Source organism: Gigantopelta aegis, chromosome 10, assembly GCF_016097555.1.
Source record: "Gigantopelta aegis isolate Gae_Host chromosome 10, Gae_host_genome, whole genome shotgun sequence".
Lineage (NCBI taxonomy): Eukaryota > Metazoa > Mollusca > Gastropoda > Neomphalida > Peltospiridae > Gigantopelta > Gigantopelta aegis.
In genome coordinates this window covers 37030241-37055509 of record NC_054708.1, presented here as the reverse complement: position 1 = coordinate 37055509, position 25269 = coordinate 37030241, and the positions used below count along the sequence as shown (strand labels likewise).

The 25269-nt window shown below is 35.8% G+C and overlaps 1 protein-coding gene across 2 annotated transcripts in view; it reads right to left on the bottom strand.

Moving 5' to 3' along the window:
• LOC121383982 (syntaxin-binding protein 1-like) overlaps positions 1 to 25269 on the bottom strand; it is a 68408-nt gene that overhangs the window by 39606 nt on the left and 3533 nt on the right. For both annotated transcript variants that reach the window (XM_041514114.1, XM_041514116.1), the window contains exons 3-12: positions 22755 to 22828; positions 21593 to 21671; positions 18059 to 18162; positions 15793 to 15941; positions 15207 to 15291; positions 13105 to 13235; positions 11533 to 11640; positions 5180 to 5390; positions 3498 to 3636; positions 1328 to 1437 (exon numbers count right to left, since the gene is read on the bottom strand). In XM_041514114.1, the coding sequence (XP_041370048.1) occupies positions 1328 to 1437; positions 3498 to 3636; positions 5180 to 5390; positions 11533 to 11640; positions 13105 to 13235; positions 15207 to 15291; positions 15793 to 15941; positions 18059 to 18162; positions 21593 to 21671; positions 22755 to 22828 (1190 nt within the window). The remainder of the gene's footprint in view (positions 1 to 1327; positions 1438 to 3497; positions 3637 to 5179; positions 5391 to 11532; positions 11641 to 13104; positions 13236 to 15206; positions 15292 to 15792; positions 15942 to 18058; positions 18163 to 21592; positions 21672 to 22754; positions 22829 to 25269) is intronic.

Genomic DNA, 25269 nt, shown 5'->3' with positions numbered 1-25269 from the left:
TAATTCTTTTTTGTGTAATTCATATTTAAACAGAACACAACTAACAAAAGTTAGGTAATGGCGTTTTGTTTCAAAAAAAAAATTCTTGACATGTAGTAATCTCCTAAAAAAACCTTCTCAACTTATTTTGATGGCTGACTTAATGTTACTACATTTGTGGTTCATCGTATGTTACCAGTGCTCTTATTACAGGTTAGACCTTTTCCAAAACTTTCGCAAATTAGGCCTTTTTATCTCACTTATTATGGTGAGGTGGAGTAGTTACTAATAAGGGCCTATTTTCTTCAACACCTTGAAAATATGGGGGGGTGGGGGGGAGTGGGGCTTATTCAAGGTCCAGGGCCTCTTTCAACTGCAGGTATATACAGTAAGTATTTATTTAATTTAGTCTAACTAAAATTATTAGCACATCAATTAAATGAAGCTTTTGTTTGTTTTTGTAGTTTCTGATCAGGGTTATGTAGTAAACTGTAAACTTATTATAAAATTAATATATTTGGTACACAATGGATAGTTACAGATTCTCCAGTTTCTAATTTCAGATCTATCGAGTGAATATGATAGGAATCCTTTCTGACAAACATGCCTGGCAGACATCCATCACATATAGGGACAGATAGTTTAAAATCATTTGTTCATTTATGGACAGGGGCAACATAATCTTACTTTAAAACACCAACATACACAGACATTAAAACAATTATTTGAAAGTAGAGATTGTTTTAAATTACATCAGCAGATGGGTTAATTTTAGAAACTTCTAAATTATTAGTGGCAAAATATCCAATAGTGAAATGCTGCATGTCAATTTGATAAAAGCAAAACAACTTTATGCACACCAAACTGTAAATACTTCAAATACAAATTTGGTAAAGGGCAGTCGTGAAACTGTCACACAATAATAGTACTATACAAAAACACATTGGACAACAAATTCAGTTGTCATTTGAGATGTAACACTGAAAAAGAAGTTCACTGGTGTTGTCATCCTCTTCAACCCGTATAACCTATAATGTAATTTATTACATTTGATGTCATTTGTTTACAAAAGGTAGTAGTACACTAAAAATGGCTTTTTGTATCCAGATGAATGAATGATTCAGAGACTTAAACTACAAAATGTAGTATTTTAATGAGTAGATGCAACTATAGGTTTAAATGGATAGAATAATTAATAATTTTAAAATGTCACTATGGTAAGTAACGTAATCACAATTTGACAACACTTCACATTCCAGCAATATTTATTTAAATGTAATTTAAATAATCATCAATGTGTTCTGCACAAACAATTTGTAATCTAAATATCTAAATGTAGAATACTTACATCTTGAATGATTGGCACTCCCAAATTCTGCATGTTTGTTATAATACATTTCTCTTCATTAGGAATCGTAGCATGTTGCACCAGCTTTGCCAGATTTTCTTCAGAGATTCCTGCAAAAATGACATTTGAATTAACGTCATCACTAAATATAATTGAAGTCGCACACCCTAGTTTCAGCCCACGAAAATTAATTCTAATTTTGGTTAATCTACAAAACTGTAACACAGTTAGGTCACGTTTTTATAAAATAGAGTGAAAAAGCAGGTTTTATATCGATAAATACCATGGGAATCCCCGTGACCCAATAACTTATAATAATTTTGAAAGTTAGTATTCTGATGTCACCGGTAGATGTCGCTCGAAGCACAGAAATGCCTATGTCACGACAAATTTCCCAGAGTGCACACAGACTTGGGGTGCGTTCCTTTCACCTCTCCTGGGCATGTTCCAACTGTTCTGTCCTTTCCAGATATCGTAAGACTTATTGGTTTTAAGGGTTTGAAACGTTTTGTATTGAGATACTTACTTGTCTGAACTTTATTGTTAATAAAAATGTTCACGAACTGTGAAGAAAAACCTCACAAATGAACAACAGCCAAAAGACAAATCGGATGTTGATTGCGTGAACCATGCACAAGAAAACAAACCGAACCAAAATGATAACGGTCACATGGTATACCAATGTCTGTGACGTTGAAACGGGAAGATCCCCTCTAAAAATAGATTAGACCATGTCTGCTCAACGTTATTTCTCAGACGCGCATGCATTTTTAAGAAATACGAAAAATGCATTTTGTGGTATTACAAACACCAGGATTACCAGAAAAAATTTCAGGTGAATGGAAATATATATTCTAAATAATAAAATGTAAGTAAAGTGCAATTTTATTTGTGAGAAAATGGGTTTAATAGCGAAAAACAACGGCGTAATGGTTAACAACTAGGGCGTGTCCCTTTAACCAAATTTATATTATATAAAAATAACCAGGCACCAATTTATACATAGCACTAAAAAAATAGAAGAGACTTCACAAAAGGAAGAAAAGTTGATGGGTGTATACCACCAAATCAAATTCTATAGATGACAATAGTAACTAACATATGTGGTTAAAACGTCATTTTTACTGTGTCATAAGTTAACCTTCTGACTACTGGATTAATTTTTAACAAAAAACACTTTTAACCTTTACTCCCATATTTTCATTTAATTTTTTTACAGATACATAAAATAATGTTCATGTGTGAAAAGATAAGTACTATTTTTGTGGGTTTTTTTTAATTTTATGACATTTTAATCTTTAATTTGGAATTAAAATATGCAAAAAATCAATTGGGGTTAGCTGTCCACTATTTACAGCCATTATTTCCAATCATTATGCTTTCCTGAACTCATATTTTTTTTGAAAACGAACAATTCATATCCCAATATTTCATAAATTTTGTTGTTGGTAAAACAATCAAATTTATTATCAAATTAGCTGTCACAACAGGTGCAGATGCAGGATTTCTGAAAGGGTGTGTGTGTGTGTGTGTGTGTGTCCAAATGTGATGACTGATCTCTCCTTTTACACAGAACAGTTAATATAATCATGTTTCCCCTTAAAGGTTATGGTCAGTTTTCAAAAAGGGAGGGGGGTCTGGACCTCAAGACCCTCCCCTGGATCTGCTACTGCACAATCAGCTATCAATTCCTCAAAATGACTGCAACATTCTGCCATTGTGGTCTAGCAAAAATACTTGCCGAAAACCACTTTTTCAACTCAACATTTCAAGGTATTTTCCATTGAAAAATAAAAAACTAAAGCTGCCATACTCTCAATTAATCTATTTCCTGTTGTTCTATTATTATTTTCAGTAAATGCCGTATGAATTGGAGAATGCACTGTATACAGCGTGTTGACTTGTGTGACATTGGGCAAGATATCTTGCCTGTAGTATCCAGACAGTTCACTTATTGTAACCTATAGATTTCTAGATTTGCATCCCTTTTTTCTTCTACCAGAAGTAAATTTAGGAATTCTTTTCGGTAAAATCTGAGGGGATCAATATCAATCATTTCTGAACAATTGTCAAATGGCAAAAAAAAGTTAAATGTAACTCATTTCATTTTATTCCCAAGGAATATTTTGTGTGTGAAACAATGAATATCAGCAGACGCTATGCAGACTACCTCCTTTGTGAATGATGTACAGTAGTATGATACGGATCTTGTCATATGCTGTGATGTTTTGATCCAACAGAATGGGCACAATATTCCGCATGTGATCTTTTATTTTTTCACCTTCAGCATCAGTCCCCATAGCAAGATCCTACAAAATTCCAAAAAGAAAATAAGAAGGGTAACAACAGCTGTTGACACAGAATGAATGACTAAATTAATAAATGTTTAACAACACCCCGGCATGAAAACCACGGTGGCTATTGCTTTCAAACAAAGGCATGTACATGAATGCCAAGTTTTAAAAATGTCAATTATGTTGTTAATTAACAGACAGCAAAAGCAGGGTACCACAAAAACCTAACTTTCTTGGAGATCAAGTGTAGATAGGATCCAAGCCAATATATTTAGCTAGATAGTAAGACAAAGACTATAAAATGTCTTAAAACTATCTACAAAATCCCAACATTTTATTAAAAAACTTTTAACTTCCCCAGTGGAATAAAATAACAAAGTGCAATAAGACTAAAAACAGACTAACGCCAGAAATTAAGAAATTATGTAAATTAATAAAAGTAGTTATTGATAAATGCAGTAAACCCTAAAAAAACACTGATTGGGTATCTTTTTCAGCAAGTGACAAACATAATTGTGTTGATGCTGATTAAAATGTGGAGCTACATGAGTGCTTTAAAAGTGTTGTTGTAATTAATGTTGTGACACTGACTTGAGATTCGGATCCCAGTCGAGGCGTGGGATTTTTAATCCAGATACCGACTCCAAACCCTGAGTGAGAGCTCCGCAAGGCTCAATGGGTAGGTGTAAACCACTTGCACCGACCAGTGATTCATAACTGGTTCAACAAAGGCCATGGTTTGTGCTATCCTGCCTGTGGGAAGCGCAAATAAAAGATCCCTTGCTGCCTGTCATAAAAGAGTAGCCTATGAGGTGACAGCAGGTTTCCTCTAAAAACAGTGTCAGAATGACCATATGTTTGACGTCCAATAGCCGATGATAAGATAAAAAAATCAATGTGCTCTAGTGGCGTCGTTAAATAAAACAAACTTTACTTTTATTTTGACTTGAGAAACACGTGCTAAAGAGGGTGGTAGTTTGACCCACATCCTTCATGTTGCGTTTGGTACATGTCACGGAATATATAACAAAATCACATTGGCAGTCCAGGGAATGTCCAATGAGTAGGGAAGCATGGTCTCTGTTTAAGATAGCTTTTGAAGTTGTCATAGTGTCACACAATTTGCACCTTGGTCGATCACAGAGTTTGCACCCCCAAGCATTATTCATGTCCCTGTTAGCCGGAGGTTGTCTAAGTTTGTTACATGTACATGCAAGCTTATGATCACAAAATTGTTTTAAAACATTGACATAATCAAAGCATTACTAAAAAGTATTGGCCTTTAATTTTGTTGAGTACAGATTTTGCATATTGATTTGGTAAAGAAAAAACAGTCCCATTTTAGATGGGTTTTTTTTTTTAAACACTCTCAAATTATGGACTTCTTCAAGCTGTGCAAACATTCCAGCATCAGACACCAGTGTCTTTTGAGCTGTCTCTAACACTGTTGTATGCTTTGCTGATGCAATGTCGGCAGTCACAAACTGTAGGACACCGTACGTGAACTAAAAATCATTTAACAATTAAATGCAGCTCTACACACGTTAAGTGAACCTACTTGTTCCACTTTGCAGAGTTTATCAACGTGCTTCTGGTACTGTCGCATGCAGTCCTCGGCAAGGTGCAAATGAGTTGCATACTTGCTTAGCTCCTTTTGGTACTGTGGCATCTTCTTCAACATCTGTGACAGATCACGCATGTTTGTGCGTTCAGAAGAGGTAAAGATCCTCTTTTCATCTGCAAACTGTTTTAGCTTCTTCGTTACTTGTCTACAAAATAACAAATTGACAATGGCCTAAACTCAGAAAACAATTATGATTTACTAGTGTAGTGTTTCCCAGGTAACAGATTTATCACATTAAAGAATTTCAGTTGTGGCAGAAAAGTGATTTTGTTTGTCCATGGGTCAAAGAAGCTTCCCACCAAATTTACTTGAAAATGGTCCAGTAGTTGTGAAGAAATTAAAGTTTAAATCCATTTCTCTATACAACTCTAGTAAACTTCATCCCTCCTTACACACAAGCTGTGTGAACATGGGACCCAACATTAATGAAATTCACAATTTTGATAAACCATATATTAGTGGTGTCTGAGTGTATAAGAAAACATTGTGAATCAGGTATCACGATACGTATGTGCCAAGGAAACTTCAAACAAATTTTTCTTGGAATTGGTCATGTTGTTTTGGAGAAGAAGTTGAAGAACTTACAGTTTAAATGTATTTCTCTATACAACTGTCCCGGGGGGAAATGTGGGACCAACAGTAATGACATTAACAAATTAGATAAACAATAACGGTATGTGGACCTCTACAGATATGAAGACTATTCAGTTATAGCATTTCCTAAAGCAGAGGAGATTTGTCAAAATTGGCTTAATTTCCCCCTTTTGGGTCCCGCCCTCAGGCCCTTGGGCTTCAGAATCATCAAATTGACAAATTTGTTTCATGTGACAAGGAAGCAGTCGAAAATGTGAAAGATTTATGCATGTCACATGACGATGGACAATAAGTATGGACCAGTGACAATAAACTGTTCGTGAAGCAAACAGACACCTGAATATGTTTGCGATTTGGATGGTCTCACAAATTTTCTCAAAATTTCACAGCCAATAAACTTTACATCACTGCCCTATTGCCTTGTCTGATATGTCAAACTTAAGTGCATTTTTTTTTTGTATGACAACACAGTATTCGATCGTCTCATAGATGGCATACACGATAAGAGGTCTATCGGCCTATAGGATGTATACCACCAAATCAAATCTCATAGATGACAATAGTACCTAGAGCATATCAATCGACATATCCACAAATATAAATACTACCACCCCTCAAATTGGGGGTTAAGCTGACCATTTCAGAAATAACGGGTAGCATCTATGACTACCTTAGTTTTAGTACCTTTTTTTTTTAAAGATACCCCCCCCCCCCCCATACGTTTCAAGCACAAGGCTAGTTGACACAGTGGTACTAGATGAAATAAAACTGCTTATATTTTTGGCCCAGATGAAACTAATTTTTTACACAACAAACACATTCACATTTATCACCAATGAGGGGACTTGTGGTATTAACTGTTCTATCAAACGTTGGGTGCACCTATAGAGCTTCACCATTAATTTTCAATTTTGTCAGTAATAGATCATTAATTAATTTGTAAAGATAACCTTAGAATATCCATGTGTGAAGTTTAAGAATTATCAACTTAAAGGAGACCGGACACCAAAAGACATGTAGTGTGTAATGGATTAAGCTAGCGTCAAAGACCACATTACTCTAACGCCCGGCTCGCTGCGAGGCATCGGCAGCTGCGCATCTTAGGTTTGGGGTAAAAACAGAAGTGGGCGGGATTATGCATAGATCTGAACGAAAGCGAGGCAATATGTCATCGGTGAGAGTTACCAAGCAATACCGGTACACGTATTGATTCTTTGGTTGTGCCTTTTAGTCGTCTTTTTTTTTTTTTTAGTCTCTACGTTTATCGGAAATTTAATTTACAAGATAATTAGTGTTAGTATATACTGTCGACGTAATTATATGATGGTTAACTGCGCAGTGTTTAACTGCAACAGTAACAGCAATGCATCCCAAGACACGGCCAACATCATGGTTTCGATTTCCAAAAAAACCAAAGTTGTTTTAAAACATGGACGCATTATTGTCGTCAAACGGGCTTTACACCAACTAAATACAGCAGGTTATGGTACATTTACAATGTGAAAACTAAAACAAGTGTGTACTTAAGATATACATTAAATAAAGGTATTGCAATTTGTTCACATACGAATATTTAAACTTCACATTTATTTACCTATAATTACCAAATTAATTTTCACCGACAGCCCATAACGACTCCATACTAACGTCTCTTCATCTAGTTGGTTTGTTAAACTTATAACAAAACACCTTCAAAACGTGAATTATTACGTTATTTAACAATGTTTATAGTCCGTTCAGTATGTTGTCATTAAAATTAAAATGCTAACACTTTGGCAGGAACAACATATGTACTGTGGCCAGAAGGAATGATGGTTAATTAGTTTTAAAGCTAATGTCGATTATTAAAGCATAATAAAAGTGTTCTTTTCAATGCTTTCTGTATATCATATTAAAAATACTCTACACCAAATAATTATTTTAATACCTACCCTGGGTTTCTGCCAGAGGGTGCAGAGGGTAAACTTACATGTATGTACTAAAAAATCTCAGAAACTAATGTATATATATATACTTAACTCCAAAAGAAACGCGAAAATTTTAAAATATTAAAAAACCCACATTTGAATAAACTATGTACAAATCGATTAAGTTGACCAATAGCCATCTTGTCAGCGTATCCAATTCCACATAACGCATGAAAAAAACGAGTACAGTGTGACGTCACGCACGTGCTGAAATTGACGACCAAAATCGATCTGGAATGCAAAACGGGTGGATCATGAAAGATGCGAATTGCACGTGAAACACTACCAGGCCTGGGTATAAAAGAAACGCCAGACAGCAATGTTCAACTCATTTTACGAGTAGCGATACAACGATGCCACGACTTAACGCTGATTCCAGACATAGAGCTTTGGGGAATTTGGAGGCCGGAATGGATGCCAGGCAGGTTGCACGTGCTTTCGGTGTCCATGTCTCGACAATCTACCGTCTCATAGACCGATTTCTACAGAACAACAATGTCGTCGACCGTCCACGTAGCGGCCGTCCCAGAGTGACGTCACAGCGCCAGGACCGTTACATCATCCGAACTCACATGCGTGATCGGTTCGTACCAGCCACCACAACAGCCCGGCAGACAGTGGGAACCCACAACCGCCCCGTTTCCTACACCACGGTACGACGTCGTCTGATCGCCATCCATCTGAACTGTCGTCGACCGTACACTGGACAACGTCTCACACAGTGACACAACTGGGCTGTTCTGCATCGACAGTGGCGGAACCGACAGTGGCAGAACATCGTCTTCTCCGACGAAAGCCGCTACTGCTTAGATAGGGCCGACGGTCGTATGAGGGTGTGGAGGCGTCGAGGTGAGCGCTTCACAGATGCGTGTGTTATGGAGAGGGACCGTTGGGGAGGGCCTTCCGTCATGCTGTGGGGTGCCATATCCTGGGGACGTCGTGTACAACCTGTCATCTTCGACAACAACGGCCGAGGACGCGGCAGGGGCGTCACAGCACAGCGCTACATCGACGAAGTGCTCACGCCTGTGGTGGTGCCTTTTTTCGCGGGTCACCGTCAGATGGTTTACCAGCACGACAACGCCAGGCCCACACACGGCACGGGCCACCCAGGCATTCCTGGCACAGCACAACATCATCACAATGGACTGGCCAGCTTTAAGCCCGGATCTGAACCCCATCGAGCACTTGTGGGACGAGGTTCAGCGCATGATGAACCAACGCCCTGCTCCCGTGGTGACACAGCAGCAGCTCCGCCAGGCCGTCGTGGACACCTACAACAACGTGCCCAGGGCCTTCATCAGGAACCTCTTCCTCTCCATGGGTAGGAGGTGTGCGGCGGTCATGGCCAGCAATGGCGGACACACCCGCTATTAGTGGACATGTTTGAGTGGCATGTGACGCCATTGAAGAAGCGCCATGGCCTTGACATTTCAAATGACAATGCGACCTCGATTTTTAACATGTCAATAACATGAAATCTCATCTTTACGAATTGTTTAAGTTTTTCATAGAAACGATTATTTTAAGAACTTTGGGACGTATTTCAATGAGTGCACTCAAAACCTCCAATCTACGTATTCGCGTTTCTTTTGGAGTTAAGTATATATATATATATATATATATATATATAATGTTTTATTTTTTCGATAGATTATAGTAACATAATTGCTGTTTAAAATTTATAAAAGTGCATGAAATAAAATGTTCAATAAAAAAAACATTTCAAACCTATAACCACCCAATATATTCCTGTGAATATATTTAGTTTTTACAGGCCCGTAGGAACGACGGGGGGGGGGGGGGGGGGGGGGGGGGGGGGGGGGGGGGGCCCACGGACCGGGTATAAACTCTACATCAGATTTTGGTTACAATGGCAAAAATTAATGTGATAAAGAAAAGCTCACAAGTAGGGGGCACCCCCCCCCCCCCCCCCCCCCCCCCCCCCCCAGGTTCCTACGGCCCTGTTTTATTACGTACCCTCAACTTATTTTCTGGCAGAAAACCTGGTACCTTTGGCAGAAGTTGAAATAATTGGTCGTCTAATTTTCGACTGTTACCATAAAATAATATAATTAATCACTTTTGGCATCTAGCAATTTAAAGCAAAATTAACAATAGTTACCACATGGAATAAGCATCTATATTATTTTGTTTTACCTGTAATATGTTTTACCTGTAATATATTTTCATTAGGACTTCCTGCTTCCTCCATGAATGATTAAAGAAAATAACACTGGATATATTGTAATTATTTTTATTTTATTCCAATATATAACAAATGTGTTTTTTGTCAGTATGTGGAGCAAACTACCTGAAACAGTTGGTTTGAAATCATGATTACAAAATCCTAAAGATAAAAGGAACTGGTTCCTAACCTCACCCTCTACATATTATCTACATTTGTATAGGCCTGTAGGAACGATATTTGAAGTGTGTGTGTGTGTGTGTGTGTGTGTGTGGGGGGGGGGGGGGGGGGGGGGGGGGAGGGGAGATACAGTCTCTAGTGAGGGATACAAACTAGATTTGTATCTTTATATCATCTTTATTTATGCAAAGTAATGAAAACTTAAAACATACATTTTCATCCTAGAGTGTGTGATGGAGAACAAGCCCCTAGGCCCGCCCCTCCCCAGTTCCTACGGGTCTGTTGTATTTTATATTAATAAATGCAAAGACTAGGCTACATAATAATATTGTCTATAAGACATATTAGTTGTAAAGTGATTGTCAGTATGTGGCAACAGTATAATATTTTCCAACATTTCTGTGTTTCTGTACCCGGCTGTGGACAGTTTCGGTAACTGGTAACACATTTTCTTAATAATTAAAAATACACGGTTTAACCAAACACATTAAAACTTGGAGGGTAACTAGTTAAGAGAACAAAGTTTTTTTGTTAAATTATTATAACTTGCTTTGGTGAGGAGGGGACGCTTTTTGCAAATTTGCCAAATCGGCCTATGGAATACTGACGTGTCATATTTACATCTATGCTGAACAAGATTTATGATGAAATATTATTAAATTTTGTGTGCTTTTCTTCTAATTATGTCCATTTGCTTCAGTTTACATTAAAAATGTCATAAAAAATTATGTTTTAAAAAATGCTTGTATGCTAGTCTATGACCGTGTGGCTTCCTTGTCTTCGTCGGCAGTTGATTCATCCGAATTTTTGTCTAAGACAACATTTCCAGGATTAGGGACAAAGTCTCTGATAAGTGGTTCAAACTGATACGGTTTGATGCCATTAGCACAAGCTGGACACAATTCTTCGTCACTCCAATCGCTAAGTTTGTCCATGCTGCTTGGTAGTTTCTTCAGTTTTCCTCTCATCGATGACGTCACGGGTCTAGCTCATCAATTGTTGACAGTTTCCGGCAAACATCGGAGATCGGCGAAAAAAAAACCCCAACCAAGACTGGCACGCTTAACTTAGTCAATAAGGGGAGCGCGGTAGTTGCGTGTTGTGGTTTATGACGGCAAACAATTCATTACGCCGTATATATGGTTTGGTGTCCGGTCTCCTTTAAAACTCTACGAGACAACTCTATGAGAAGTTAAAATTTTCAATGTTAAATTTCTATATAAATCATTAAAAAAAATTATCTCTAGGAGTATATAGACCTTAAAAATGTTCAATGTTAAATATTTATTTAAATTTATAAAATTTAATAAAATTTTAAAATGTGGATAATACAATAAATAAGCCAAAGCCAAACTTACTGAGACACAACGGCAATATGTTGGTGTCTCAATTCAATCCACAGATCATCATTCTCATCCAACAGCACTTCCTTCTCGGTGACATCATTACCACTTGTATTTTCATATCTGGAAAAAGTCAACAGAAACACACTTTCACACTTCATTCATAACAGAAAATTATAAAGCAATACACCAAATATCAGCTCAATATCTTGAGGCATTGTCAAAAAAGATCCGAAAAACAAATTTTTATATCTCCTAAGTTCAAAGGCCATAACTTTGTCAAAAATGGGTAAATTGTCATGAAAGTGATACTTGATATGTCATAAGCCATACACAAAATTTGAACTTAATATCTTGAGGCATTGGGGAAAAAAGTCCAGAAAACTAATTTCTGTATTTCCTAAGTTCAAGGGTCATAACTCTGGAAAAAAAGTATAAGTCATCAAATAAGGCTATACACAATATTTTAGTTTAATATCTCAAGGCATTGTAAAAAAAAAAACATCCAAAAAACTATAAGTGAGACAGACAGAAGGACGGAGATGAAACCTATTATAGTTCCCTTCAGTTCGACTGGCAGGGCTTTAATAACATACATGTACATACATTGCCTTGAAATTTTGCGAATTCCAATTTTACCTGTGACATAAATAGTGAATAATAGTGGCTATTGCATTAACAATAAACACCCTTTATTTCTGCACATGACAGGAAGTTTGTAAATGCCTGTCATCTACATTTTTTCACAGAGTGTTTTGTAATAAGTTTACTCGGCACAGTTCTTATTTGGATTAATGTTCTAAAAATAATGTGACGTCACTTTCAATTGTCCTTTTTGCACAAAATATTCAATAATGTTACTTCACTTCCAATAGTCTGTTGAATCAAACAGTATTAATTATTAATTAATTAAGCTGGATATAAAATCCACTTTTAGGCTTCTTCCAGTTTTACATCAAGATTTTGATCAGTTAGGTTTTCAATATGAAAATAAATATTATAGTTTGATAAGTGTATGCCTTTTGGTTGCTATACCAGCTGTAGCACTTTTGAAAAGTTTGTTATCCTTTAAGAGTTTTGTGTGTGTGTGGTGGGGGATTAAACATGCCTCAATGATTTTAATTTTTGCTGTCCAGTGAATAAATTACTTGCTTGTGTGCAGTGATATGCTGTTACAGCTTGAATTATTTATTTTTCTGTTATGCTTTATCAGTTCTAAATTATTTTTCAAGGCATGGTAGATGTTAGCATTGCCGCATTGACTGCGATCGCGATTACCGTGTTTGTAATAATTTAAGGGAAAACAAATATAATGAACAAGAAAAGCACAAGTCTATTTGTTGACAGTATTATTGAAATCAATACAACATGCAGCTGGATAAAAGATGACTTTGGCTTATACACAAGGCCAATGATTTTATACTAGATATTTAGGGTCAAACTAAGAGGTCGGCTTATCCAAGGAGTCAGCTAATACACGGCAATATACTGGTATAATAGAGCCATATGACTGTTAGGGGTATTAAACTTCATTTTAAAGCCACGTTTTGCTATTGCGCAATAGTGTTTACAACCAACTCTACTTACTTGTAGACATCATTTTCAATGGGCAGGAGGTCATATGCCATAGCTTGCAATGTCAGTTCATGCAACAGAGGTGCAATCGGATCAAACCCTCGGTCAAGTATCAGCAAAACTGAACGATCCTTATTAACACCCTAAAAATGTAAAAACAAATTTTCAAAACAAAATACATATGTAAAAACAAATTTAGTAAAATTTATTGAGAATTTATACGTAGCAGTATATAAAATAGTGTTCTCACTGGGTCAAAGTTCGAAATACACCTAACTTTAAGCAGTGCATTAAAAGGACTAGCGTGAGTGTGGAGTCATTTAAAAAGGTTTTCTACTTTTTTAAAACTACAATTTTCTTACATGATCTTGCTTAGAATATGAATATCTCCATAACCAATGCATTTCAGGACACAGTAATGTTTAGTAGCATCTCAATATAAATTTTTGTCTACGTATGAATTTACTATTTCTTCCAATGGCCAAGTGAAATTTAAAATAATTGGGACAAAGGTCATTCCAAATGTATTTATCCATATAAAGCTTTATATTTAAAGCATATTATTTATATTTCAAAAATAGAAAAATGCAGGATGTGGGTTTATTTTGTTGGTGGGGTGGGGGAACAAAAGGAAGTCTTGTTAAGGCTGAAAACTTATAACAGTCCGTTTAAATGGACCTGGGACAGGATTTACCCTGCTTCAGTCATAGGATCAGTAGTCCCATTGGGTATGCCCCCATTTCAAGCAGTGCCCTACAAATAGTATATCAAAAGGCTATGGTATGTGTTGTCCTGTCTGTGGGAAAGGGGCATACACCCATTAGACAAGGTGTGTAATTATATTTACACCAGGAGACAACATTTCAAAATTTTATATACATGGAGGTTAGTTAAGTTATTTTTACCTTGGTATCTGATAGTTTGGTTACAGGAATTATATTTGGTAAACCAATTGTGAATTTTGAAAGCAGATGGCAAATTTTATTTTAATTTGGCAAAATAATTTCATGTAATAATTGACTTTTTTTGAGATAATAACTGTTGAATTCTGCTATTTTTGACGTTTAATAGACAATTTGGCGAAATATTTAGCTCAATCAGACCTAGCCCCGCGAGTGACATCACATGCTGCTCAGTACAGCACACACATGCCGGTATCTCACCTCGCCCATGGTGTGATCATCAGCCATATACAGTACAGCACACGCATGCCGGTATCTCACACTCACCTCGCCCATGGTGTGATCATCAGCCATATACAGTACAGCACACGCATGCCGGTATCTCACACTCACCTCGCCCATGGTGTGATCATCAGCCATATACAGTACAGCACCCGCATGCCGGTATCTCACACTCACCTCGCCCATGGTGTGATCATCAGCCATATACAGTACAGCACACGCATGCCGGTATCTCACCTCGCCCATGGTGTGATCATCAGCCCTATACAGTACAGCACACACATGCCGGTATCTCACTCACCTCGCCCATGGTGTGATCATCAGCCCTATACAGTACAGCACACACATGCCGGTATCTCACTCACCTCGCCCATGGTGTGATCATCAGCCCTATACAGTACAGCACACACATGCCGGTATCTCACTCACCTCGCCCATGGTGTGATCATCAGCCCTATACAGTACAGCACACACATGCCGGTATCTAACTCACCTCGCGCCATGGTGTGATCATCAGCCCTATACAGTACAGCACACACATGCCGGTATCTCACTCACCTCGCCCATGGTGTGATCATCAGTCCTATACAGTACAGCACACACATGCCGGTATCTCTCTCACCTCGCCCATGGTGTGATCATCAGCCCTATACAGTACAGCACACACATGCCGGTATCTCACCTCGCCCATGGTGTGATCATCAGCCCTATACAGTACAGCACACACATGCCGGTATCTCACCTCGCCCATGGTGTGATCATCAGCCCTATACAGTACAGCACACACATGCCGGTATCTCACTCACCTTGCCCATGGTGTGATCATCAGCCCTATACAGTACAGCACACACATGCCGGTATCTCACCTCGCCCATGGTGTGATCATCAACCCTATACAGTACAGCACACACATGCTGGTATCTCACTCACCTCGCCCATGGTGTGATCATCAGCCCTATACGCATCCAGCTTCTGCTGAACCATCTGAGCAAACTCAGCGTTGCGATCAAACTCACTACAAGAGAAGGAAAAGGACAATTTGTTTACTGACACATCAGCACATTTTAAACTATGACTATTTGGTGTCTGCCATATGGCTATTCCAACAAATAGTGGACATGAGATGCAAAAGATATGCTGCTGCCACACAAGATACTTCTATAGAAAAAAGCATCAGGGCATCTTTTATATATACTTTTTCCTAGACAGGATAGAACACATCATACTTTTTTATGTACCAGTCATGGGGCAGTGCTTGAGATAGATGTGAAACTAAAAAAAATGCTACAATAAAACGTGAACAAAATACAGGTATTTAAAACTTTAAACAGTGACTGTAAATATAATGTCAGTGACTGCAAATATAATGTCAGTGACTGCAGAATTGCTCAAATGTATATTAAATGTTCTACAGTTTTACTGCACCATATCAAATTACTACATAATGTTGTGCATACCATTCATATATTTTAACTCCAATAGTGCTCATTTGTGCATGTCTTAATTATTTGTTTACCTTCTATATCTGACAAATGGATATTCTCCCAGAAGGGAGCACAATGTTGCAATCTGCTCAGCACACCTCTCCAAGTTAATAGTTCTGCCAGATGCTTTTTGTGGATTGTAATAGAACTGAAACGTCTCTGGAGAGTCTAATGAGAACACCTGAATAACAGAAAGTACTCCACACTAACATAACAGATATACCCAGTACACCAAATTAACACAGTTGTAATTTCAATAACAGAAAGTACTCCACACTAACATAACAGATATATACCCAGTACACCAAATTAACAGTTTAACTTCAATAACAGAAAGTACTCCACACTAACATAACAGATATATACCAAGTACACCAAATTAATACAGTTGTAATTTCAATAACAGAAAGTACTCCACACTAACATAACAGATATACCCACTACACCACACTAATTTCAATAACAGAAAGTACTCCACACTAACCAGATAAACCCAGTACACCAAATTAACACAGTTGTAATTTCAATAACAGAAAGTACTCCACACTAACATAACAGAACCCAGTACACCTCACAGTTGTAACACAGAAAGTAACATAACAGATATACCCAGTACACCAAATTAACAGTTGTAATTTCAATAACAGAAAGTACTCCACACTAACATAACAGACATACCCAGTACACCAAATTAACACAGTTGTAATTTCAATAACAGAAAGTACTCCACACTAACATAACAGATAAACCCAGTACATCAAATTAACACAGTTGTAACTTCAATAACAGAAACTACTCCACACTAACATAACAGATATACCCAGTACACCAAATTAACAGTTGTAACTTCAATAACAGAAAGTACTCCACACTAACATAACTACCCAGTACACCAAATTAACAGTTGTAATTTCAATACAGAAAACACACTAACATAACAGACATACCCAGTACACCAAATTAACACCCAGTACACCAAATTAACACAGTTGTAACTTCAATAACAGAAAGTACTCCACACTAACATAACAGATATACCCAGTACACCAAATTAACAGTTGTAACTTCAATAACAGAAAGTACTCCACACTAACATAACAGATATACCCAGTACACCAAATTAACAGTTGTAACTTCAATAACAGAAAGTACTCCACACTAACATAACAGATATACCCAGTACACCAAATTAACAGTTGTAATTTCAATAACAGAAAGTACTCCACACTAACATAACAGACATACCCAGTACACCAAATTAACACAGTTGTAATTTCAATAACAGAAAGTACTCCACACTAACATAACAGATAAACCCAGTACACCAAATTAACACAGTTGTAACTTCAATAACAGAAAGTACTCCACACTAATAAACAGATAAACCCAGTACACCAAATTAACACAGTTGTAACTTCAATAACAGAAAGTACTCCACACTAACATAACAGATATACCCAGTACACCAAATTAATAGTTGTAACTTCAATAACAGAAAGTACTGCAGTACTTTCTGTTATTGAAGTTACAACTATTAATTTGGTGTACTGGGTATATCTGTTAAATAATATACTAGGTATATCTGTTATGTTAGTGTGGACACTAACATAACAGATATACCTAGTATATTATTTAACAGAATTTTGTAATTTAAATTTATACAGAAAGCACTCCACCCTAACATACCAGATATACCCAGTACATCAAATTAACACAGTTGTAATTCCTAACGTGTCAGGAGGCCTGGCAAAGAACTTTAACGGGACAATATTTGAAAATCTTAGGTAACTGGACCTTACTTCAAGTGATTTTCACCAAGTTAACTGATTGTTTAGCTACACAAAATATATTTGCTTTGCGAACAAAGTTCTTATGATCCTCAAATTTGTTTCTTTTAATTTTATAATATAATGGTTAACCATGTAACTGCTAAGTTTGTGTGAAAGATGGTTAACTACAACTCCTTGGAGTAAATAGATTATTGGAAGATTTAATCAAACACTTACTGTGTATGTGTGTGTAATAGAAGTTATATTCTAATACAAGTACATATAAGCTTAAATGTATTTTCCATTGGTCAATTTGTTGTGTTAAATCGGACCAATTTATGGACACTGTCATTGACAACCAGTATTTATCACAATTATAAAATTCCAAGCACTCGTCCGATATGCTTTCACTTATAATATATATGTTACTCCTCAAAATTTCCAAATAATAAACAAGGCCAATTTTAATGGCTTGACTTATAAACAAGTTAACAAAAAAGGTATGTTTTTAAGGCTTGAAACTGCCTACCTGGGATTCATATGGAAGAAATGCAATGTTGATTTCTTTCAAAGTCTTGATGAACTTGCCACAGCTTGATTTACACAGTTCATTGAACAATTCATCAGGGCAAGCTGAAAAACATTAAACATTCCTGACTAAACTTTGTTTTCTTTAACGACTCCACTAGAGTACATTGATTTGTTATTCATCAGCTATTATGTCAAACATTTGTTGAGTTTTCACTTGTAGTCTTAGTGCCCACTACATATTTCCATTGCAGTAAGGGATATTTCATAACTGTATTCAGGGTCAATTCATTTTAAATCAACAAATGCCCCATGCATTTCAGTTTCAGATTGACTTGAAATTTGTACCAAATATTCCTTAGTCATCAACATGAATAAGTCTGAAATTTTGGCTCTGCATTCCAAGTTGTTTTTGAGAAATGGTCATTTTGCCAACCTTGGTAGGTGTTAAATTTAGCTACAAAATTGCAGCCATCATTTTTATCCTATGTTTCAGGTACCATTATCCGAGCAAAAAATGCACAAAATAAACTAACAGTTTGTATATGTTACAAGCAATGTGTAAAATCAGGCAATCTGTAGATTGCCTAAATATTTAAGGCAATCTACACACTGCCTGACTTTTCAAGGTAATTTCTTAACACACTGCCTGAAATGAAAAATAAATCAAATGGACACTTGTATGGGACTTAATACAGGCTGTTAAAAATACCGATTAAATAATGCAACGGTAAGGTTTTGAAGCCGAGATTGACTGACACATTTTTGTTAGTATAGTATTTCTGTACACGCCGATATTTTGTTACTTTCTTAGACACTTTTTGTTGACTCCGTGTATTGCCCAACCCCTCTTCTCATAATGGTATTTAGAGGCTTGAAAAGTTGGCTAATACACGGCGATATACGGTAGCTCCATAATGACAACAATGCGTACTCAATGAGCAATGAATTGATCAATGGTATAGCATATATACCCCATCTTGATTTATCATTTTAGATGAACAGTTAAAAATTTCGGTTAAATTTTATTTTAGTATTCTTCAAAACATGTTAACTACACTTATCAACCATTAAAATTTCCTATTTAACATAAAAAATGTCTTTCCAACTCATATTATTAAATTTTCATGCCAAAAACACTGCCATTTTGTCAGATATATTAACTGTTTGACAACCAATTATCTGACAGTATAACAAACCGTTTTGATGAACTTATTGACACCATAAACATCAGTTTTGACACAAAGATCACCTTTTTAAGTGTTGTCATTCTAAAGATGTACAATTTTATTGATGGACTATATCTTGTTTGCACCAACTTTAGAAAATGTCATCTTATATTTTGATGAACTCTGCACCCCAGAGATTAATTTCCACCATAGTGACAAATGTTATACTTCCGGCTCTGGTACACTTCATTTTTAGGGGCCTCTGCTGCAGGACTATATGTATTTTTATTAAATGAACTAAAATAATTTATGTAATATCAACTTGTACACTTCAAAAACACTGCAAGTCTCGAGCTATCATCTTACAAATGGATTACAGAGCTCTGCTAATTAAGGCAATAAAATTTCTATAGGAGAATGGGAGGTGTTACCACCTGATCACTTTGTACCTGTTTTATCAAAAGGATGTGTATCTCTACTTCTGGCAGACTAAGAGTAATTAATTCACACATTAGTGTTATTTAAAAGTGCAAGGGAAATGGGGGCAGCTGTAATAACTGAAATTTTAAACAGCAACATGAAAGATAGTTTTTAACTTTATGTTTGCTTAATATACATATTCATTTTTTAAGCCTGATCATTGCCCGTCTCAATATCATATACATTAAACTGTTCTGTTCTGTTCAGAAAAATAAAGATGTTACAGACAACACCAAAAGAAAAAATTAGACATCATATTTTTTTACAAAATGCATAAGTAAAATGGATGTTTTCATTTATTCACCAGTTATCTCCAGATACAAACATATAGCATTGGTAGTTCATGATGCTGAACAAATCAGTGTGACTGATGTGTTTATTCAAGTTAATGATCCAGCTTTAATATCCTCAACATGCACAATGTATAGATATACAAAAACTATTTGCATGATTCTGTCACACAATAGAAAATAAAATAACAAATGGCGCACTGTTACTGGTTTATGTGATCCAGTAAATACTAAATACTAAACCAGAACATTAAAAATATAGCATCTGTGTTAAAACTTCAATACAAGCAATTGGCAATGTTTTGATGCACATGTTTGGATATACCGTGTTCAAGATCCAAAACAGTATAAAAATGAACCATGAATTTATTTTTATTAAAAATATAATTACTGAGTGATATATTTTAGATTTATATGTTGATTTCAGTTATACTAGTTCCAGTATTGGATACCTAGCAACTATGAATAACAAATGACCTGCATTTTATGTTCCTCATTTAAATAGATAACTATTTTAACGTGCCCATATACCACTAGGGTTTCGAACACGCCCATCCTGAGTCCGACCTCCAATAAGATCGATGGCCTGACTCGGGATGGAGGCCTGATTTAAAAGCCCATATATGACAACTAAAACAGAGTTTCATTAAATACTTTTATGCAACAATGTAAAGGAACTCATCAGCTACAATACCAACCCAAAAGTAAGTTGATATGACAAGAACTTAAATAAAAATAAAAACAATTACGCATAAAAGTAGCTAAAATGTATCTCTGTTACTGCTTGATCTTGTAAATAAATTTGGCAATGCACATATACTTGGATATACAGTGTTCAGTTGATCCAAAACAAAATATTAATGAATCATTGATATTAAACTATACTTTTACTGTCTATTTATTGATATATAAATCCATTTGGACTCATTTAATGGGTCATATAAGAATGAAAATGCAATGTCACAAAATGTGTCCCTCTGTTACTTTTTTAATGTGTCCCTCCATTACCATGAATTTATTTTTATATTAATGAGTAATGTATTTCAGATTTATATTATTGTTTTATATATAACTTAGCTTGATTTCTGCTATACTAGTTCTAATATTGGATGCCTAGCACAGCAGATGTGGTGTGCATTTTATGTCCCTCCATTACCGAATATTAAAAACCCATTTATGACATTTAAAATAGAGCTGCATTAAATATTTTTATACAGCAGTGTAAAGGAACCTATCACCTACAAAACCAATCTAAAAGTAAGTTGTTATGACAAAAACTTAATTCAGTATGAATAATTTTATGTGTAAAAGTAGTAAAAATGTCCTTCCGTTACCTCTTGATCTTGTGCATTAGGGGATTGCTTTTAACAATCTTTATTCTTTCACAGCTATGTTGAAATATTAAAGTTTTGATTGGTTCGTTCACCAAAATAGAAATAAGAAATAGTGCAGATTATCTGAAGCCAAGATAGGTAGGTAATAAAACTACAGATGGGTTAACAATAAATTCATAATATGCTTGCTTACTAAATAACTTAACAGGTAAAGCCATTTATATTTTCAAAGATGGTTAAACAGAAAATATGTTTTACTTACCTTCAGTAAAGAACACATGAGCACATCGATATAATGGATTATTTGGGTTATAGAAATCTTGTATGAGACCTCGAATTGACTGAAATTAAGAAGAGTGAATTTTTTTAATTTATTTATCAAATAAGCTAAACTTTTTGTTGGAACTACTATAAAAGTCATATAGTACATTATATAATTTTGTTTTAAATCTTTTTACAATAACTATTTTATTATTTGATATCCATACGAAATATAAAACTATAAAGTATAATCTTCACACAAAAAAATGCAGCACACATTTTGAAATGTATTATGAAAATTGAGACTGAACATATAGGAAAGTCTTACTAGATGAGTTAGGGATGGACAGCTATTATGGAAGTAGACTCGAAACCATAACCAACTTGTTTTTCTTAACACCACTTAAAATAAGACTTCTATGAAAATCATAAACAAATAGAATCTGAAACAATTTAGGTGTAATTTCATTCAAATAAAAATAAACATCTCATTGACAATAATGATGTATTGCTTGTACTATTCACATTCTACAAATACACCATGCACTGGTGACAACAAGTACTTGCATGTGACCATACCCATAATGAAAACTCCTTCATTATAAAAGCTATCTTGTTAAGTTGTAGTGTAAAATTCTAGTTAACACATAAAATAAATGCAGTAAATATGATAGTGTAGTTTATTTATGATAAAATGGTCAAGTAAAGAAGTTACTGTTTCTTTGTTTGTTCATGTAAAATAATGGTTTATTTATCAAATGGATGGGAGAAAAAGACTCCATATGTGATCATGTGGGATAGAAAAAATACACTCGTCCCGGGTTGAAATTTTCACCACCTCAGATGTATTCTATCCACATAACCACATATGATGGAGTCTATTACTCTACAACGGGCCATCCAGGGCTAACCCTTTGCATTGCCAAATTAACCAATTGCTTATTTTAATATAAAGTGGCTACATTTTATCTTTGGCTGATAAAATGTTTCTTGAATTAACCACATTTTAATCATTTTCAAGGATATACTATATATGAAAATTGGCTAAACCAAAATCTGTTCCAGTGCAGGGCCTGGACACCTCTGACAAGTGTGTGTAAGAAATATGTTTTAATACAACCAACTGTACCCCATCACACAACAAAACATTCAAGACAATTTACCTTTTCGGTTGGTGTAATCAGATATACAGCCTCAAGTGGAAGTGGCTCTCTGCGTTTGGAAATATCTTCAACCACTACCAAAATAAAATATACATCATTGTATAGTACACTAGGTCCAAATTTTTGATATACTGGAAAACTGTATGTATTATATTTTAGTATTAATTAATAATACTAAAGCTAGGTACATATAAGCCCGTTAAACGGTTCTGTCTAATGGATCTGTACAATGCATCCGTACAACACATCCTTCGAGCATATACACATCAATGCATTTAAAAGTGTTTGTTGAGTGAGCGTTAAACCTAGTTTCAACATGGAGTGTGTAAGGGGAAGAGGCGACGATATTGGGAACATCCAATTGTGAAAAAATGAAAGGAACAAGGGGTATGATATGTGCTGAGGGTTATAAATGAAAACCTGGTTACTCACGCCTTCAACAATACCTTCAACAAATTTGCGTGTACATAATGTTGTATGCGGAATTATGGGCCTCCTGACCACTCTTTCAGTTTAATGATGCGTTAAACTATTAACAGTCTGTTTAATGCATGCATGTGTACACGCATACTGAAAAACAAAGTATCATTCTCGCCCGTTGACGGATCCATTAAACAGAACCGTTTGACGCGCTTATGTGTACCTAGCTTAATACAACTTTTGTTATTGGGGCGAGATGTAGCCCAGTGGTAAAGCACTCGCTGGACATGCGGTTGGTCTAGGATCGATCCCCGTCAGTGGGCCCATCTGGTTATTTCTCGCTCCAGCCAGCGCAATATGACTGGTACATCAAAGGTCATGGTATGTGCTATCCTGTTTATGGGAAAGTGCATATAAAAGATCCCTTGCTACTAATGGAAAAATGTAGTGGGTTTCCTCTCTAAGACTATATGCCAAAATTACCAAATTTTTAACACTTTCGTTTCTGTGCACATCCAGGCATGTGTGCAGGAATATGAACAGGGGGTCTAGACTGGCGTAAAACAAATATAGCAGGTCGAGACATGCTCCCCTGGAAAATGTATTGAAAAAAAAGTAGAAAATTATCTTGAGCAAAACCCATCCCCTGTACACACAGCTGACATCCTAGATTCAATCTGAAGGGTATAAAATATTGCTGAATCAACAGGATGTTTTGTAAAACCGTGACAGCTCGCATAAAACACTGGCATTCAATTATTTTGGTCAAGATCCATTTATTTTTGGTCAAGATTCAGAATTGTAACTTTATATAGATGGGGCTTTTTGACTGCACCAAAGTCAAGGCAATAAACACTGTGCCCAAAATATATATGCCCAAAACAAGCAGGCCCAAACTGAGTATAAACAATGTTATATGCTAGCCTCAAAAATATATTTACCTCAATACCACTAAAATACCTAAGCTTAATTTGACTGATATAACTTGAAATGCATTTCAGCAACATCTTCACCAGCTGTTAATAACATTACTATACTAACAAGACTAACGAGGTGCCCAGAACAGACAAAAAAACAGTTGTGCCAAAATTAATATCTAAAACCCTGATAGAATAATAATCCATCAAAGTATATTTTTTAAAAAGACTTGTAATTCACGTACGAATAAATAATCAATAAATAAACAATGTACTGGAGTGTCGTTATATAAAAATAAATATCATTTATGTTTATTTTATATTATCCAGATTTTTTAAAATTAAAAACACCAACTAATCTACCCAAAACTTAAGAAGAAGAAAAGAGAGTAATGTTTAAATATCCAGATTTACTATTTCAAAAAAAAAAGAAGATTAAAAACAAATTGTAAGTCACAAAACACCTAAACATTAATTAATACATTTATGGTATTACATTTATAGGTCAGTGCTTATAGAGTACATGTACATGTACTCAAGGCTCGAATTTGGCAGGCGGCAGGCGGCAATTGCCGCTCAAAGCGCACAAAATGCTTTCCAAAAAAACGTTTCACAAGCAGGTTTTGCTTTCCATCTGGTTTCTAAAATTTGTTTCCGGTATATCCCAGAATTCGCGTTAGTCACGCGTTTTTGCTGCATTTCAAATGAAGAACTTGAAATATTTAAAACATTGCTATATTTGTATCGACATCGTAGACGCGGCCATGTTACATTGGTGCGCACACCAATAATGGCAGAATTATCTACCAACAACATTCTCGAAACTCATTCGGATCACATCGGCCGATTACGGTTTTTCAAACCGAGTTCAGCGAAGCGAGTAATGCAAACGTCCTGAGCTATTTGGACTGGTTCTCGGACTGGTCATTCGGTTTAACATGTAGCGTAAAAACTAGTCTAGCCAACGTTAGGAAACAACTACTGGTTTGAACTTACGCTTATTTATCGATGGAATCAGCCGAGAAGTTCCGAGTGTCGCGACTTTCAAAAACGACTACAATTTTAGAGACTACCATCAACCAAGCTACTTTAGAACTTATTACAATCATGGCCGTGGTGGCCAAAAAAGCTATTTTCAAGAAATGGGCAAGTACACACGCAAACTGGTTAGAATTTGA